At 34.8% G+C, this 19,032-nt stretch overlaps 2 protein-coding genes across 3 annotated transcripts in view; one reads left to right on the top strand and one right to left on the bottom strand.

The window, feature by feature from the left end:
• Positions 1-424: 424 nt before the first annotated feature.
• Positions 425-8,377, bottom strand: LOC113061933 (NAD(P)H-hydrate epimerase-like). The gene is made up of 7 exons (XM_026231446.1): positions 8,343-8,377; positions 5,324-5,435; positions 2,278-2,379; positions 2,077-2,187; positions 1,846-1,956; positions 831-972; positions 425-630 (listed from the first exon to the last, which is right to left on the bottom strand). Exons 1-7 carry the CDS (start codon positions 8,375-8,377, stop codon positions 425-427), a joined length of 819 nt encoding a protein of 272 aa, XP_026087231.1.
• Positions 4,389-19,032, top strand: part of LOC113062192 (oxidation resistance protein 1-like) — a 41,620-nt gene continuing 26,976 nt past the window's right edge. For both annotated transcript variants that reach the window (XM_026231843.1, XM_026231842.1), the window contains exons 1-3: positions 4,389-4,462; positions 8,345-8,432; positions 16,281-16,477. In XM_026231843.1, coding sequence (XP_026087628.1) covers positions 8,416-8,432; positions 16,281-16,477 — 214 coding nt within the window. In that variant the 5' untranslated portion in view covers positions 4,389-4,462; positions 8,345-8,415. The remainder of the gene's footprint in view (positions 4,463-8,344; positions 8,433-16,280; positions 16,478-19,032) is intronic.

Raw genomic sequence — 19,032 nt, 5'->3', positions numbered from 1 at the left:
GGTTATACATTTCCATTTCCAACATTAATATATTTAAACACTAACCAATAATGCAGTAATTATTCAGGCTTAATCATTAAATCCATAACCATCAAAAACTTTAATAAAATATATATTTTATTTATTTATTTTAATTACCATTTTTAATATAAATTTAAATATAGTTTAATATTGTTACAAATTTTTTTTTTAATATAAATTTATACCTAACTAATTAGAGTGATTCCTTTGAAACATTTGTAACAATGCTTTGCAATAAGGAGTTTCTGAATTTGTAACTGATGCTGATGATGCTGATACAATTCTATATCTGCTCATTACATGAAAGTGGAAGAAGTATTCAGAGTAGTAAATCATTTATAACACATGGTGTTTTTTTGTTTTGTTGATTAGTGACGCAAAAAAGTCATAAAGGGCCTAATGCTCAGTTCAGCTGATACACACAGTCAGTGTCTGGGTATAGAGGCAGATTCAGCTGGAACTTCTCAAGTGCAGGAGCAACGAATCGTCCTCCCAGGAAGTGGTAGCGTCCTGTGAAGTGATTGGCTGCTTTCTCAGGGGCTGTGAGGGAGATGAGCATGTCAGGCTGAATCCCATCAGGACAGCCGTTCTCCACATCCCAACCTAAAGAGTGGAAGAAATGACACATACTTTGTCACAAGATAAACTAGTTGACTTACTGTTACCATGCATTTTAAACAATACAAAAATGCTCTTGGCTCATAAATGCTAATGCATAACTCCTAAAACATTATTTTCTACTGAATGCTTATATTGCAATTCAATAAGAGATTCTTTCTTGCACATTGTGATGTGTGTGTGTTCTTAAGGTATGTCAATGCTAGCAATGGGCACAGTGATTTTCTTTAGTTGGGAGAGGATGTCGCCAAATGGCTCTCGCAGTGAACCCTTAAAGCTGAATCCAAAGATGGCGTCCACAACCAAATTATACTCTTCATCAATCACATCAACCTAAAGACAGCATGAGGAGCAGAATCAGCGGTTTCTCTGGTAATGCTGTAAACACAACAACACACTCACAAGACCAATTGGACCAATCACTGCAGATTAGGGTCATGCAAATGAGGGGTTTGGAAAAATGAACCGATGAGTGAATCGTTTTGGAGTCATTGAGCAAGTAAGGTAAAAATAAATGCATATTATAATACAATGATAATGTTTTTTTGACCTTACATGCATGTCAACCTGTTGTTTGTGACACCCAAAACTAAAATATGAACCTTTCATTACCCATAATAGGGGCACTTTAATGTTTCTGAAAGTCAAAAACAATATTGTGAAATATAACAATTTCAAATAAATGTTTTCTATTTTAATATATTTTAAAATGTAACTTATTCCTGTGATGCAAAGCCTAAGTGTTCAGCATCATTTCTCCAATCTTCAGTGTCACAAGATCCTTCAGAAATCATTATAATATGCTGATTTGGTGCTCAAGAAACATTTCTTATTATTATCAACGTTGAAAACAGTTGTGGTGCTTCATATTTCTGTGGGTAAATCTTTAAAGTCACACTTGAGCAATTTAACGCATCCATGTTGGATAAGAAAGTTGATTTCTTAAAAAAAATAAAACTTCTATTGACCCCAAACTGTTGAACCATGGTGTACATATACAAAAATATAAATATAAATATAAAAAATACATAATATTAAGCTGTCAGATGGGTGTGCAACTATGAACAGCTAGTACACGGAGGGCATTTTGCACATTATTTAATCATATATTAATGAAAAGAAGAAACCTTCGTTATGAGGGATACAATATCTGGCCCCCCTACAGTGTAAAAGATGTGGTATTGATTTCTGGGGTTTGTGTTGTACCTCAGGCATCTCTGTCAGGAAGGATATATCCATCTTCTCACACTGGATGGTAGGTTTCTGGAACAGCAGTTTGTAAGGGTGCTTTGGGTACAATACAAAAGGTTCATATCCCTGGGAGATTCACATGCAATATAAATAAAGTCAATGAACCTTCATAAAATATTAGGTTTAATGAAGGAGAGATTTTAAATATGTGCAGCAAGGTTATTTTCAGCTATAAAATGAACTCACAAACAGTTTGAGATGTCTAGCACAAACCGACCCATCTTCACCATTGTTTCCTGGTCCACAGATCACCAGAACCCTAGGTGGACTCTTGAGCAGTGATTGCAGAGGATAGCCCTATGGAGCAAACAACTGATTTTAATGTGTATAATGCACCATATAGCTGTATTTGGTTCTTTCTGCATGGTAATGGAGTATCAGATGTACCTTTGACACAGCTGTGGCACAGCTCAGACCGGCCAGCTCCATCAACTGATCCACACTGAAGCTGTACTCATTTAACAGCTCCTCATCAATGTCTCTTCTTGCCTTAATTAAATACAAACATTCATGGTTATGTTTGTGCCAGGAACTAAGGGAATACACACATCACTTAAAAGGAGGGATAGTTCACCCAAACATCAAAATTTGTTGAAAATATATGCACCCTCAGATCATCCAAGATTTGGAAAATTCAGCATTACATCACTTGCTCACCAATGGATCCTCTGCGGTGAATGGGTGCCGTCAGATCAAGAGTCCACAAAAACCATCACAATGATCCAACAAGTGATCCACACCGCTCTAGTCCATCAATGAACGTCTTATGAAGCAAAAAGCTGTGTGTTTATAAGAAACAGATTCATCATTAAGAGATTTTTAACTTCAATCTTTTTCTTTCTGGCGAAAATAAAAGTCCTCTATCCATAATATTACTTTCTCCATTGGAAAAGGCATCTTGTCTGAATCAGGAGAGAAGTATGCACAGATCAAACAGTCCAAAACAGTTCTAAACAAATAGGTTTGTGGATTTTGATGTGAGAGGACAAAAGGACTTTTTACTGGAAAAGTGTGAAGTTTTGAAGATTTGTGTCTCACAAACATACAATATGTTAATTGATGGACTGGAGTGGTGTGGATTACTTGTAGATTATTGTGATGTTTTTTATCAGCTGTTTGGACTCTCATTCTGATGGCACCCATTCACTGCAGTGGATCCATTGGTGAGAAGAGATGTAATGCTAAATTTCCCAAAATCTGTTTTGATGTAGGAACAATCTCATTCTCAATCTCATTCAACAATCTTGGATGGCCTGAGGGTGAGTACATTTTTTAAATCAAATTTTAATGGAAAACAATGCAACATAATGCATCTTCAATGAAGGGTTACTATAGTTAACTAAAATATATGTATACTTTTTTTTTAAATGACAAAAACACAACACGATTACTTAAACTTGAACTAAAATTCAAAAGGATATATAAAAACGAATTAAAAATAGTACCACAATGACACTAAAATAACACTGCTTTAGAGCTAAGATCTTGTCCACCATAAGAACAATAACCTTTTAAGAAAAACTCAAATGGCAGAGAGACAATTTCTGACATTCGAAACAGTAATGTTTGATCATATTATGGACTAACTTTACCACTGACAAATCATGATTGACATGCAACAGTGCTAATAATGTTAGAGAGAGGTTTTTTTTTTTTGCTTAAAGAGTGATACTATAATGAAAATAATAGAAATAGTCATGATATTAATTTGTAGGCTAATATATATACAATATACATATAACATATGCTTAACTAATGCATAACTCAAAAACAGCTTAATCATAAGAAATAATATATTAGAACAGTATAACATGCAATAATCGGGTCATAAAACTATTACTGGAAGAGTCACTTATAGAAATATAAAAAACGGCAGAAGCATTCAGTAATCTGTTAGAAAGTGTGTCTATATTGAGGTCAAACAGCTTAAGTAGCATTCGTTAACACCAAGAAATGCTCATGACACCGCCACCATAATAAAAACAGAGGAAAAAACAATATTTACAGGATTAAAGGACACAACCATGCAGAAGTAGTTTAAATAGTTAGGATATTTGCAGCCTTCTGCTGCTGAAAACAGTAAATAAACAATAGCCTGGTTATTGAACTTGAGTCGCTTTTCATAATAACAGTCTGAATTCTATGTAGTTTTGTTAAAAATGATTTGGTCAGAATCAAATTGAAATCAAATGAAATAAAATGTAAATAATAATAATAATTGTTGTTGTTGTTGTTGTTGCACATATGCTTGAAAATCTGGGACCTTTTGAAATAATTCCTGGCCTTTTCTGTTAATTTATTCTTGAATATCATGTATATGTAATGTTTCCATATTGTCTGTCGATTCTTGGAAAATATCCGTGACGTATTTAGCCTTCACATCCCTGTGCTCATGCCAGGTCTCTTTTTGGTTGCACCCACACCCCTATTTCTCAGGTCGTGATGGTATGTTCCGGGTGATTAATAGCGCGCTCAGAACGCTAATGCTGGGATAGAGTGTATGATAGTCATAAACGCTACATGAATTTAACATTAAGTTACCTGGATATGCTGACGCGTTAACTGTCTTAAGGTAAGCGCGAATTAATTTCAAACGACTGTTTTGTTATTTAGTATACGAATAAGCTGTTGTGTCTGGATTTTAAACAACCGGATTCCCATAAAAGGAAATTTAACTTGAACTTGACTTTTTTCTAATGACAGCTCAAACCGTCTAAAAAGATAACGGACTTTTGGAAGGACATTCTGAGGAAAATTGTGACAATAGTGACTAAGTTTTTTATTTTACTATGTCGTTTTATATTAATGTTTTGTTTATTATGCGAGTATTTATTGTCGAGTTAATAAGGAACCCAGAAAGTAACGTAGTTCACATCCGTTATTTATTTATTGATTGTTTGTGTCTTTGTGGAAGACTCGATGTGATATTAACACTGATTATTCAGTTTCCAGATAAAGATCACTGTGTTAAAACAAAACAAACAAACCAAAAAACTGTCATTTTTTAATAAGAAGAAAACATGCAAGCTTTTTCTTTCTGCAGTTCTAAACACAATATGACCTTGAATCTTGCATGGAATGTATATAAAGCCATTTTATCATCTTAATACCATGGTGTGTGTATATATATATATATATATATATATATATATCTATATATATATATATATATATATATATATATATATATATATCTCAAAGTACTAGTTTTATCGTCTGACATCATCACAATGCTTTCTGTTTTAGTTAAAGTGGCTCAGAATTATATTATTTAATTAAGCAGCAGTTTGTGGATGCTGTATCACTGTTGGTATGTTCTCACTGATTGATCTCAGAGTAGCAGGGCTTTCACATCCAGGTGGACACTCATGGAAAGCTGCCATGGAAAAACCCAGTGAATTATATCTATGGATAGCTGCTGTCTATAAATTACCAAAGGGATGACGGCCTGTTTGCCTGGCTCAGACACACGCTTTAAAGATCCACTGAAATGACCGAAGAGCAGTTTGCACAGAGCTGTGGATGAGTTCTGGGTGCATGTTTTGCTGTAAATACGCCTTATTACATAAAGATGCTTATTGTGCTTCCATGGTCATGGCTGCTGCACTTCAATAATGCCATCATGTATTCCAACAAGAGCTTTTAGTGACTCATGTTTGTCTCTTAGGATGCCATAGTAGATTTTAATGTAGACCAGATGGTTTAGATTATCTAAACATCTGTTAAAAGCATCTGTAAAAGACTGAGAAAGAAAATCATGTGATTTGTGGATGGATATAATTGTAGTCTTGGTAAATGTCTGTGTGTTGTGGATCATTGTCGCTGTCCAGTGCTGAAATCAGTTGTCAATTTAGACTGGAAATTTGTGGAAATATTCCATAGAATTATCCATAGAATTAAAATAAAATTAAAAACATAACCTATATAATCAGAAAAGTAAGAGTTTTGTCCATTTAATCTAGCAAACTCATTATTGTTTTATTTTCACCATTTGTATTTAGAAAGTGGCCATCATATACACCTGCGTGTGATTTGATACATGCACATTAGGAAAGTTATAAAGCATTTTTATGATTAAAAACATTTTTAACATGTCAAAATAACATTTCTACATTCATTTTGTCACCTCTTAAGTATTCAGATATATTCAAATATTTTTCATACATGTTGGTGAATTATTAGTCTGTCAAAACAAAACCATGTAAATTCTTTAATATTTAAATGATTACACTAAGTATTTATTGTTGTGTCAGAGGTTAAGTTAATGTGGTTGCTAGAAATGTTATCATCAATTATTGTCACAAGTGATATTGAATTTGATATGAATTTGTGTGGCAAAATAAGACTGCATATGAAATGTGATTCATTTCAGTTAGCATGTTAGTTTACCTCAATATCATTTCTTCATACCTAGAGAAGTTAAAGTGGCACAGTTTATCCCACTCTTCCCTATATTATATTGGTGCAGCAAAAAGACTTGGTCTGCTAGCAAATAATCCATATGCTGTGAGTTTGCTTATGTTTCTATAATAAGTATTGAGTACTTCTACTCTCCTAGAAGAAACCCAGCATACGGTCTTAAATGACCAAAGAGAGAGCTTTGTTTTTAATCCACCTTTGTCTAAACAGTACTGTGGATAAGAAGAAAAATAATGATTGCCATTAATGGAGTGATTGGTTTCAACTCTTTAAGTAATGCCTGTTTGTTATTTTCTCCAAGAGGCCACGTCCCCTCCAATCTAGCGTGCCGCACTTTGGTATGTCCCTGAAGTTGTGTGCTATATGGACCAGATTCTTATTAATGATGCTCATTAGTGACTAGAGATTAGTCCAATGCAAAGGTGTGTACTTTTTGTATACATTGTCAAATCACATTTAGGTCCAATGCTGATACAGTTCAGTTCAATAATGATTTTTCAGTGTCACAAAGTTCATACATTTTCCAAAAATTTGACTCCCCTATAAACCATCTCGACAGAAATCAAACCATAATGGACTTCAGGCATACAGGGTAATACAGTGAATTCATTTTATATGCATTAGCCTGAGATCCTAAGTGTTTAGTCATGGTTATGGACAATTTGATTACAGTGCACTGGTTCTGTTTTTATCCCAGGCGCAACGATTACCGTTGTCATTTCGGTGCAGCGTCTTACTGTAATGAAACCAAATGGCCAGAAGGTCATCACTAATTAAGGAAAATCCATCTCCATTCATAAAGTTAACCATTATTATCCTCAGTTAATGTCCCCAATACCCATTTTATTTTATTTTATCAATATAAAGACCAGAAGCCATTCTTATCCTGCTGTTCATTGTGTACAGGCCGCTGCTTTCATGCTCTCCCAATCTAATCCCATCCCAGATATTGAACGCTTCTCTTTCAGGTTGATGTATTAAAATCTTGGATATATCAATGATTTTTACCTATGCTTTGTAGTTGAGGAAGGTTGACGTTTAGGCTAATAGAAAAGCAGAGGGTTTACCAGTCTACGTCTTACACAGGTTGTATTCGTACATTATTGATACACTCTGCCTGGTTGACATATGTCTTATCTCACCACTGATCTCATTAGCTAACAAAGATTTTGACAATCACAATTAGTTTTGTGACCCTAGCTAGTGCCCGTCTTTGCTGGTCTTGAAATTAGACCTGTGCTATAGCAGCTGCCTGCAAATATTTTAAGAATATTAATATATTCATTGTTATGCATTTAAATGGAGAGAGAGAGAGAGAGAGAGAGAGAGAGATTAAAAACAGGATTTATAGAAATTAGCATTTTAATACCCTTCAGGGCAGGTCTATTAAAGCTGATTCTTGGTTTCTTATTGAAAATATAATTGAGTTAGGACAAAGTTAGCTCTAGTGTTATCAGCCAAAGTGGACAACACTCTCAAAATAAAGGTTGTGTATCAATGGTTTTAATAAGAACGTTTAACATCCATGGAAACTTTCCACTGCACAAAAGTTTATTTATAGTGGAAAATGTTTTTTACAATGTAAAATGTTATTTACAAGACAAATATGGTTCTTTTAAGAACCGTTCATGTAAAGGTTTATTGGCGAACCAAAAATGGTTCTTCTATGGCATTTCTGCAAAACCCCCCTTTTGGAACGGTTTTTATAAGAGTGAATATTAATTTACATGTCTTCTTCTGCACTTTGGTTAAATAACGTAACCTTAGATTGTAGACAAGAAATCTATAAGCTAATTCCTTGGTAAACACCATCTGGTTGGTAATTATAGTGGGCAGAAAACAAACCTTGTCTGTTGAAAGTACAGAGCTGCCTCAGATTTTGCTCAAGTCTGTTGATGGTCAGCTGTAATTTTCTCAGCCATACAGGTCACACTCCTTACAGAGATGAGGTTATTTTTTCTTGGATTTTTTTTTAAAACTGATACCATAAGATGGTGATTGAACCTAACCCTGTAACCTTACTCTCCACCTACAGGTCCACTCCATAGAGCTGGCCTATCGCTGTCATTGTGTCATATATCCAACACAGGATAACAAGGACCCAGAATGTTCAGCACAAAGAGGTCAGTGGTTTACAGTGTTTTTACATGCATATTTTTGTTTATCTCTGTTATCAGTGCTGGTTTTTGGAACAAGCATACATGACTATTATGTATATGTATGTACAGGGCTAAATATATCTTCAAAACACTAAAGTCCTAAGCATTTAAAGTGGGTGAAATGCTATTTCATGCATACTGAGTTTTTTACACTGTTAAAGAGTTGGATTTCCATGCTAAACATGGACAAAGTTTCAAAAATTAAGTTGTACGTTTGAAGGAGTACTTCTGTTCCAAAAATACTCCTTCCGGTTAGTCACAAGTTTCGGAAAGTTTTTTTCGAGTATGGCTCTGTGTGACGTTTTCTTATATGGGTCCTTAGGGCACTTCTGCCGGAAGAGCGCGCGCTCCCGTATAGCAGAGCACTGAGAGCACAACAGACATTCGCTGATCAGAGTGAGAGCGTCGCGAAATGTCACAAAAGGAGTGTGTTTTTGGTTGCCAGGGCAAGACAACCCTGCACAGATTACCAAAAAATTTTTTTTACAAACAAGGCCCAGTTTGACGCCGGATTTGCACATCGTTTATTTCTTAAGGATAATGCAGTCACAATGAAAAAGGGTCACGATCGTGTGTTGGAACCGCATGCGGTGAATAAAACTGCTTAAAATATCTCTGTGTTATTAACTTAGCTATTGGCGTGTAAGCACATCAAGTAAACAACATGCGATGTTGTCATCAAACTGCACTTTCCACATGTACAGCTTAAAAAAAAAAAGACGACAAAGTGGAACTTAGTCATTTTCCAAAACCACTAAGCAAATATATAAAGTTTCAGTACATACCACATAGAGATGTCATTGCTGATGCTGCTCTTGTTAAATTTCAGCCTCTGGATCTGATTCTGGATCATAAATATACGCTGAATCTGACTGTTAGCCGTGGTTTGTTTTGGTTGGTTTTGTCCTCATGGTGTCACAGCTTCCAGACGCTCTCAACGTAAAAGCCTACTGGCGCTCGTGATTCTTTAGCTCCGCCCACACGTCACGCCTCCAGCCGGTCGTGTTTTTCCGGGAAAAATCGGTTCAGACTATCTTTCTCTTATGAATATAATAAAACTAAAGACTTTTTGGAGTTATGAAGGATGCTGTACTACTCTATAGGTACTCAAGATTAACAGGATATTGAGTGAAAACGAGCATTTCACCCCCCCCCCTTTAAATAAACAGAAAATTATTGTGCAAATATTTATTGTAATAGAACTAATAGCTATTGTAGAAAAAAAGAAAAACCTTGCTATGTGTACTGTGCTAGACTAACTGAGACTATCACTTGTATACTGTTGCCCTCTTGATTGTATGATCTCTTCTATTGTTCTCATTCGTCGATTTAGAGTCGATTTAGAGAAAAGGGTCTGCTCAGTGATTAAAAGTCAATGTAATAGTTGTCTGTATAGTAATCATTCTTTGTGTGAACGAGCCTTAAACCTAAGTACCACATTAGTGTGTGACTATGTGCATGAATGAAACCTCACATAATGTATATTGCGAAGTGTACTATTACTTTGATGCAATTGGATTTATGAGTTTTGCCTAAAATGGGCAAAGAGCCAATTGATTTGGATGAATAAGGTACCAGAACTAGATGCCAAAATACTGGTAAGCACCCTAGCAACTACATAGCAACATTCTAAAAATGTCCAGAACACATTAACAGTTGCATAGCAACAACTTGCCAACCATTTGTTTTCTTGAGAAAACTAGCTTTCTGATTATTGGGTAAAAAGAAGCATCATGCATTTGCAGGTTATTTTGAATACAAATGCCAAAGAGGAATAATGCAGTGTGTCCCCCAAAATTTTTTCCCCCTTCTGCTAGCATTTTTTTTTACTTATTTTCAATGGGAGCGCCACTTATTTAAATATGCTAGCTAGCCATGTGACTTGCCAGAGAGCTTGCTATTTTTTTCTGGTCTCTTAATGAGCAGTGCTCATCAATGCCACTTTTTACACAGTAAAGGAAGGACAAATATCACCAACTTTCACATTCTACTTATACAATTACTGAACAACAATGGAGAGCCAAATATTGCTGGTCTTCTGTACCAGATGATGTCATTAATATGAAAAATATTGGGACATTTAATTAATTCTTGGTGGGTCTTGCTAAACACTGCACATTTAAAGCACTCTCAAGAGCCCATGGCTGGGCGTTTTCAGCTGGCTAAAAATGCTCTGGTGGACACAGTCTAATGTGGTTGAAATGACATACAAAAATAAAGATAATTTTGTTAAACTTGTTTGCACACATTTATTTGTTTTACAGTCTTTCTCTTTGATGTATGGACCAAAAATAACAATATAAATATTTGTTTAACCTCCATTCAAAACATTTTCATCATAAAATTATTGACTGAACATAAATCAATGTGACTGCGTGATTTTAAGTTTAAGAATTGTAGATGAAAGCACACTTGAAAGTAGATTGTGCTGTGTTAAGAGATGGAGTGCGAGGCAGAGCAGTTTGGTGAGTTTTCTTAAAGTGTATTTTATGATGATAATCTATTTGGATTTAAATAAATGCAGGCTGATCATGAGGTATTGTTGAAGCACAAGTAAGGCACTTGAATTTTTGCTTTAGCCCTGTAATGCATCATTAGGAGGTTCAAGCGTAAAAATCTCAAGAGGATTACATAATCCTCTTTAATCACTCTTACAAACCTCTTCCTCCACACCCCACCCCACCACACAGCTGTCACCCCACTTGATGGATGCCGTAATCTGGATTCCTGCATATGTACTTTCCATTCCAGTATTCTGAGGATGAAATATTCTTCTCAAGGCTTCCAGACCTGCTCTAATGGGATTGTTAAATAGCCTGTTTTCTCTTTATATAATGTTAGATATTTCTTCCTTTGTGCCAGTCAGAATGCATTTATGCCTTTTTCAGCAGTGTTTCAGGATGTTTGGAAGGTCTTTTGAGGTTTAGAGTTATTTTTACCTGCAGCAGTATCTGTTATCTCTGCAAAAAACTGTGATGAATTGCTTGGAGAAAAAAAATCTAGTTCACTTTTATAGCTTCCAGTTGATTATATTAAAGACTCAAAATGGTGATTTGATGAGAATAGACATGAGATGGAGATAAAAATAGAAATGTTCATTTTGAATGGTTCTCCTAATGGGAGAATTCTTCAAATGGTTCATCTCTGGATTTGTCCCGGCTAACGGAGTAACTACACGTGAGGCTAGAAAAGAAAGGTATTGGTTAACAGCTTTAAGGTGAACCAGGATCGCAGTGGCAGCAGGGTTAACTAATCACTAATCTAAATAAAGCTGAGAGATGTTTCAGCTTTACCTGATTTACTGAAGACATACTGTCATGCAGTACTGCTGCAGGTAAAAATAACACAAAACCTCAAAGGACCTCCAAACATCCTGAAACACTGCTTTAGAACAGAACAAAACCATCTGTTACTACTGTATTTGGTTACAGGTGTTTAGTTCAGGGGGAAAAGCAACTGTGAAACAGAAAACATGCTGAAGATTGATTATTTAATTTAATAATTTAATATTAAAGAGCACATGTGTTTTGGACATATATATTTAAAATAAGAACTAATAAAAATGACAAAAATGCACAACAAAATTAATAAAACTCATTTAAAATGGAAACAGAAAATACATGAAGACAAATTCATATTCATTCATTCATAGTATCCCAGTGATACTAAAAACACTGGTTGTTTCCTCGTCAGTATCTCTCTCTTAATACTAAGGTAAAAAAGTACAGTTAAAAAAAACAGAAGTACAGAATTAGATACACCATCATTCAAAGAAATGTTTCTGAAGGGATCATAAGGCACTGAAGTCTGGAGTAATGGCTACTAAAAATTCAGCTTCACCGTCACAAGAATAAATTACTTTTTAAAATTATATTTAATTTGAAAAAAATATTTCACAATATTTTTTTTTTATTGTATTTTGGATATTATCGTACATTATTAATGAGCATAAAAGGCTCTGTAGAGGCTTGAACAGTAAGTTTTATAGAAAAGACTTTTACCAGAAGTGTGTGATGCTATGCGTTCTCCACAGATAGTGTTTTAAGGTGAAAAGCACTTCTTGTGGGATAAATGAAACATGCAGTCCCATCTGAATTATGCAAGAGGACACATTTTTTTTTTAAAGGCAATAGTATAGAGCATGTTTTTGATGTATAGCCCTATATAGTGCATATCCTATAAACATAATCACCCATGCATGCAGTTTGTGGCTGTGCAGAGGCCCCTAACCACAGAGCTTAAACCGCACAAACAATGAGCACTCTGCTAATTCAGAGTGACTGTTCTGTAAATGCGCTTTAACTCACTCACTGCACTTCCTAGAAAAAGTTTAAAAGATCTCCTGAAAGAGGAAGACATGCTTTCCTTGAGCAAAAGATCAGTAGAAGAAAGTGGAAGAAGAAAATATTGCATTGAAATGCCTGTATTGGTAACTTACATACCAGTGTAACTATGAAAAATTACTGTAACTGAGAACTTGCCTTTAGGCCTTCCTTAATTGTTAACAAATCTTTTTATTTCTGTACTGATTCGTCCTTTAAGATCATCTGTAGAGTTAAACTATCTCCCACCTTAATTTAGTTTGACTTGTCTGTCTTTTGCAGAAAGGCAGGAAACTTTGCAATAACAAGAGTGTTTATGAGAGCATGAAGGAACACAGAGTACTTTTCTTAGAGTGGATTATGCAGCCTGTACTAGAAACTCAAGTGCTTGCGTAATAAGATTGGAGACCTTGGATGATGTTTTGAGAGGGATGGGGGGGGGGGCATCAGATGAAACTGCAGTTTATAGTCATATTGAAATTAGCTTGGCATTGCTGAGAAACTTATGCAAAGAATATGTATTTGATTGCAGCATATGAAATGATTTAATATTGCATCCAAATCTCCAGAGAAATACCACTCATTGAATAATAAATAATTTATTTTAACTGAAAGGCAAATTTATAGTAATCTGAATTCTGTTTGACCAGTTGAACAGAACAACCTCTCAGCAAAATTGATTGGTTTCTGTCTAACAGTGTCTCTGCTGGCTTTTAATAGAAAATCCCGAATGTCGTTCTGGTTGCCTTGTTAAATTGTGCATATTTTGAGCTCTGCTTTCTGGTATGTAAATATGATTGAATAATCAGATAATTGTTTTAGCATTAGGATGAGATTTTATTACGAGTGACTGATACAAATTGTGGGCCAAACCAGAAATAAAACTAAAATAGAAATCCTTTTAATTAGTATTTTTACATTTGTTTTGGTTGTCAAATAGCATTTCATTTTTTATTTTATGCTATTAAAAATTAAAATCCAGTTTCAATCTCAGATGAGATGTAGGAAAAGATGTAGGAACTATAAAAATTATCCTCACTGAATTTCTTTCCCCCTCTTGAAGTTCTTGAAGTATTTTATTTTATTTTATTTTTGGCAGTTAGTTATGTTTTTCCCCTGCAGTGTGATGCTGTCAAAAGCATAAGTGTAATCTGTAACCACTTTAAGAAACAAATACTGGTTTACTACAGCAGTGTTACAGCCCCGTTTAATTGCTAAATTGCTAAATTGATGGCTAAAGCTAAGTCATGATAAAGTATATCTAAAAAAAGCCAAGTCCAGTCAAGTCATGCAAATTAATTTGCTGCATAAACAGTTTGTTCCAGAAATCTTTATTTCTTCTGCTATTTTAGACTTTATTTGTGGATTTCCACCTCTGCTTTTTTCTTGTTAGTGTTTGTTTTTGTACAACATATTCAACAATGACCCAGTTCCAGACTTTGATGTCAGAAAATCTGTTCGACAAAGGGACAGAATGTGAATATTTAATATTGTTCATATTATGATCAGACACATGCAATAACAAGCTCACTGCTGGGTTTAACCATTTTTGTTGACATGTTGCATAGCAACATAACCAATTCAATACAGAGACCTTGCTTTTATATGTTTGCATGTAAGTCTCTTAAATTTTTTTGAATGGGGAAAATTGAAAAATTGAAAAATCTTGAAATGCCTTGATAGGCTCTCAACTTCGACTTGCATTTGGCTGAAAATATAACAAGACATTTAGGTAATATATAAATCAGAACAGTAATGCTCAGATAAAGGTTAGTTAATATTTTACTTCCTAATAAGATCAGTGCCCACAGGGCATCGATCTACCACCTGCTGCTGTTATGTAATATTTAAGGAGTTTTTGTCAGCAGGAGTTTGAGCAGCTTAAAATATGTCATAATCTCAGTTAATACTCTCTTTCCCCTTGCTAAACGTTCCATGCTGATGCAGAAGTATTATGAATGATAACTGCTAGTTTTAATGCATTCATCTTTTTGTCTCTTAACAGCGTTCTTTTTTCTTTTCTTTTGTTTCTTTTTTCTTTTCTTCTTTGACTCGTTTCGTTGTTGAAGCAGTTTCAAATACTTGAGGAGGAATTGTCCAGTGAACCAAACACTCAAACTTTTATCACTTACAACCTACACTGTTTTATTCAATGAGCTTAATATGTGTTTTATGATTTATTTAGAGATGTTCTTATTAACCTAGTGTCAAAAGCAACAGTGCAACAGTTTACATACAATAAGTGTTTTTCAAGGATTTTGCTCAGATTTGTTTCATGAATGAGACCCTAAACATAGATCATAGTTAATTTACTAGCAATTTCTGAGTTTTTACACCAGTTCTTTCATTGTGCATGATTGCGTTTACTTCTTGTTTTGTGATAAATAGTGAACTAAAATAATAATAATAATAATAATAATAATAATAATAATAAAGAAAATTGCATTAATTTCACAAGTAACAGCATTCTTATGATCATGCATTAGCTGGGAAATTTTAGGAAATGTAAAAAATTGTGACTTCACCTCACAAGTTTTTAGTGGATGCAATTGACATAAAATGGTGAAAAATCTAATTTTATTCTAAAAAAGTCATGGAAATCCAATGGTGGAAATCCTGAAAGTATCCTTTTAGTTTAAAGCCAATAATTTTTTTTTAGTTTTTTTTTAAGTAAGGTAAGGTTTCTTTTGTTAGTTTTGGAAGTTCTCCAACCATAGCCAGTTATAGTAAGCAGTTCTGCAGATGGTGTTGTTGATAAACTCTTACACAAAGCATGCTGTTGACATGTAGAAGGCTTCTGGTGAGCAGTTTCACATCTACCGTGACAATTGCCTGTTGTAAATGAGAGTGAGTCCATTAGCTGATAAGTTCAGCCCAGATTTATGGCGTCTTAATGACTCCCTATGTGACAATAAATCAGGTGATCTAGACGTGAGAATGAAGCCTGATCTAACCATGATAATGAAACCCCCATTTACCAGTGACAACAGCAATATCCTTTAGCGACCTGCTTTAGTTTGTCAGTGTCTATACTGACATTACCATGATGCTTTCAATATCGATGTCTGAGTGTGCTGAGCTATAGACATAAGCAGGAGACACTAGGCATGATTTGTTAATTCCTAAAAAGACCTATGAAATGGTCTTCGCAGTATTTTGCTTTCTGTTGTCCTGGAGTTGTGTGTCTTGAGCTCATTGCTGGGGTGAATGAGTGAGTTCTGGATCTAGGTCAGTTCATTTGGACAGGGCTGCCTGTCTGTCTGCATCACTTATGCTGTCTGTAGCCAGTTGTGGTAGGCTTCGTCCTTTACTGCATTTTTTACTGTCTCTTTACTGTCACTTTTGATCAATGTGATGCATCCTAGCTAAAGTTTTCAATGGTAGTGTTTGTGATCAGTCAATCAATCAGATTTGATTTCTTTTAAAATGTATTCATAAAATTTGAATAAAAAGATTTATTGTCTTTATTTTTTCCCTTCCTTTGTTCTAGGTTGAAGAAAAAGTCCCAGTCAGTGGACATCCCTAACGAGGGTTATGCTGGTTCTCTCGTCAAAGACCTGCTGGCATCACCCCTCATACAGAATGTGGCCAGAACAGCCATAAGTGAAGAAAAGGGAATCAATACCGCTTTCATCCAAAAGACTCGTAGTCCGCGTCGTGGAGAGCTCAAGCGAGGGTATACCATAGGTGCGTGAGTTCTTCTTCACTAACCTTTCTGCCAGTTTAGCTGTGTTTCAGTCTGTTCCTGTGGCTTCCTGAGCAAAACAGCCTATCTTAGGTTATTATTTCAGTATTTCTTTTGTATTTTTATTATTTCAGTATTAATCACACAATCTATTTGTTTATTGTTTTCATCTACGGTACTTATAAATACTTAATGATTTTAGGCTGTAGAAATACTTACTGAACTTGCAATGCTGCATTAGAAAGCATATTAGAGGAAGATCCCCATCTATACAACTGTAACTTGCTTTACCACAGAAAGGAATAGTCCAGTGAGACTTATTAGTTATGCTTAATCTAGTGTTGGTACAGGAACTGGCTCTCTGGCAAGAGGAAAACTGATACCTTTGATACTGTGTAATCGGAGGAGAAAAGAGGATCTCATCACTCTGTGGACCTCCACACACACACACACAGTAATTAATCTTAAGTTGCAGGAATTGCTGTAGTCTCAGACAGAGAATTCTTGCTGAAACCATAATGAACACACTTTTACCCTGACTGAAGCATCTTAATGATATAACCAAATATATAACCTACCATTCAAAAGTTTGGGGTCAGTCAGATTCTTTAATATTGTTGTTTCTTATACTAGGTCTTCATTTTTTTAACTGTTTGTTCAAAATACAGCAAAAACAGTAATATTGTGAAATATTACAATAAAAAATGTTTTCTATATTAATATAATTTAAATTGTAATTTATTCCTGTGATGCAAAGCTGAATTTTCAGCATCGTTATTCCAGTCTTCAGTGTCACATCTTCAGAAATCATTCTAATATGCTGATTTGCTGAAAAACATTTATTTTGTGGAAACCATAATACAATCTTTTTTTTTTAAGATTCTTCGATAAATAAAAAGGTCAAAATAATAGAATTTATGTGAAATCATAGCTGTTTGTAACATTATAAATACCTTTACTGACCCTTTTGATCAAATTAATGTATTTTTGCTGAATAAGTGTTATTTCTGCAGTCTTACTGACCCCAAAACTTTTGAGGAGAAGTGTAAATTTGGGTAGTTGTTTGGCATTATTTCTGTCTAATTTCCAAAATGGTGGACAATCTAGTTGGGCTCCAAATTAAAACCACCATGCTTTTGGTTTCCTGGGTCATGTTAAGCTTAGAAGACACTCTAGACTAAACAGTTTGAAAGTTGTTAGCAGAACAATGTTTTTGCAAGGTTGCTCACCATAAATAATGCACCGAAATACCACGAACATTTACAGTAGTGAATTTCCATTAGTCTTGCTCTTTTCAAACAGCTTCTGATCTCTTGAGCACCACTACAAAGAGCCATGATGCAACAAACCTCCTCAAAAAGCCCATTTTAGAAGCATTTTAAGTGAATAAATGCACTCTTACCCTCAGGTGAGCATGTAAATGTTCATTTTGTGTTGTTTTATACCCAGACAGCCCCACCATAAGCTTGGTTAATCTTGTGAGCATGCAGTAATTACTTCAGCAAGATTTTTCCCAAAGGACAGATACTGGAGGTATTTTGTGAGATCCCAGCATTGCTTCCGTTACGGCTAATGTTTCTCATTGTTAGCTGCAGTGCAGGGTCGACACCAGCCCGAGGTTTCTGTTCAGTCTCGTGGGACTGATGATGCAGTTCTGCTGTCTGGTGTCTCTCCCAGTTAACTCTCTGTTGAGAAAGGTTTTAATCAAAGCCCTTTGATCAGATCTCTGCCGGTCTAGTTAACAAGATGCCCTAAGTCAAACTAATTAGGCTGTTAATCATGGTGATTTGTTCGCCATCCAAAGCAGTATCAAATCTAAGTGTATATAACTGCTTTTTATAAACGTTTTATCAGTGTAACTTATATATGGGTCACAGAAACTTTACAAATGTGTACATGTTCTTAAATGTTGGTCCTGCATCTAATGGATCTGGTTGTTCAGTAAACATGAAGTATATTTGATGTCCTGGAAGCTATCTGTGTTTTTCAGAACCATCAGGGGTTAAAGAAAAAAAAGCACAGTGTGGCATTCTTGGCTTTTAAAGCCTTTTATAGCTGTGTGCGTGTATTGGAGATTGAACCACACCACTCAGAATTGCCTCGTATGTGGCTCCCTCACAAACACGCACACATACACGCACTCAAAAACTAATCTTCTCAAGTGATAAATAGATCCAGAACTCTTGTAGAAAAACAAAACTAGACTGGATGGAAATGTCAAGTGTTACTTCACCATACTCAATCTGCAGTAAATGTCACATAAAATATTGCATTTGTTTTCTTTCTGGATGATATTGTGAAAGCTTGACCAGTGCCTGTAAGTCAACATTAAACAAAAATAATGGGTCAAAAAAAAAAAAAAAAAAAAAAAAAATATATATATATATATATATATATATATATATATATATATATATTATTACTGACATCAGCCAGCAGAGGGTGTTTTAAACTTGCATTATATACACTATAGGTAACAAATTACAGAAATTTAAACAATGCAAAATAATTAAGATGTTGTAAATTAAAATAATGTTCCCCATAATAAGTATTAATT

Source organism: Carassius auratus, chromosome 44, assembly GCF_003368295.1.
Source record: "Carassius auratus strain Wakin chromosome 44, ASM336829v1, whole genome shotgun sequence".
NCBI lineage: Eukaryota > Metazoa > Chordata > Actinopteri > Cypriniformes > Cyprinidae > Carassius > Carassius auratus.
This window is presented reverse-complemented; position numbering and strand designations above follow the sequence as displayed.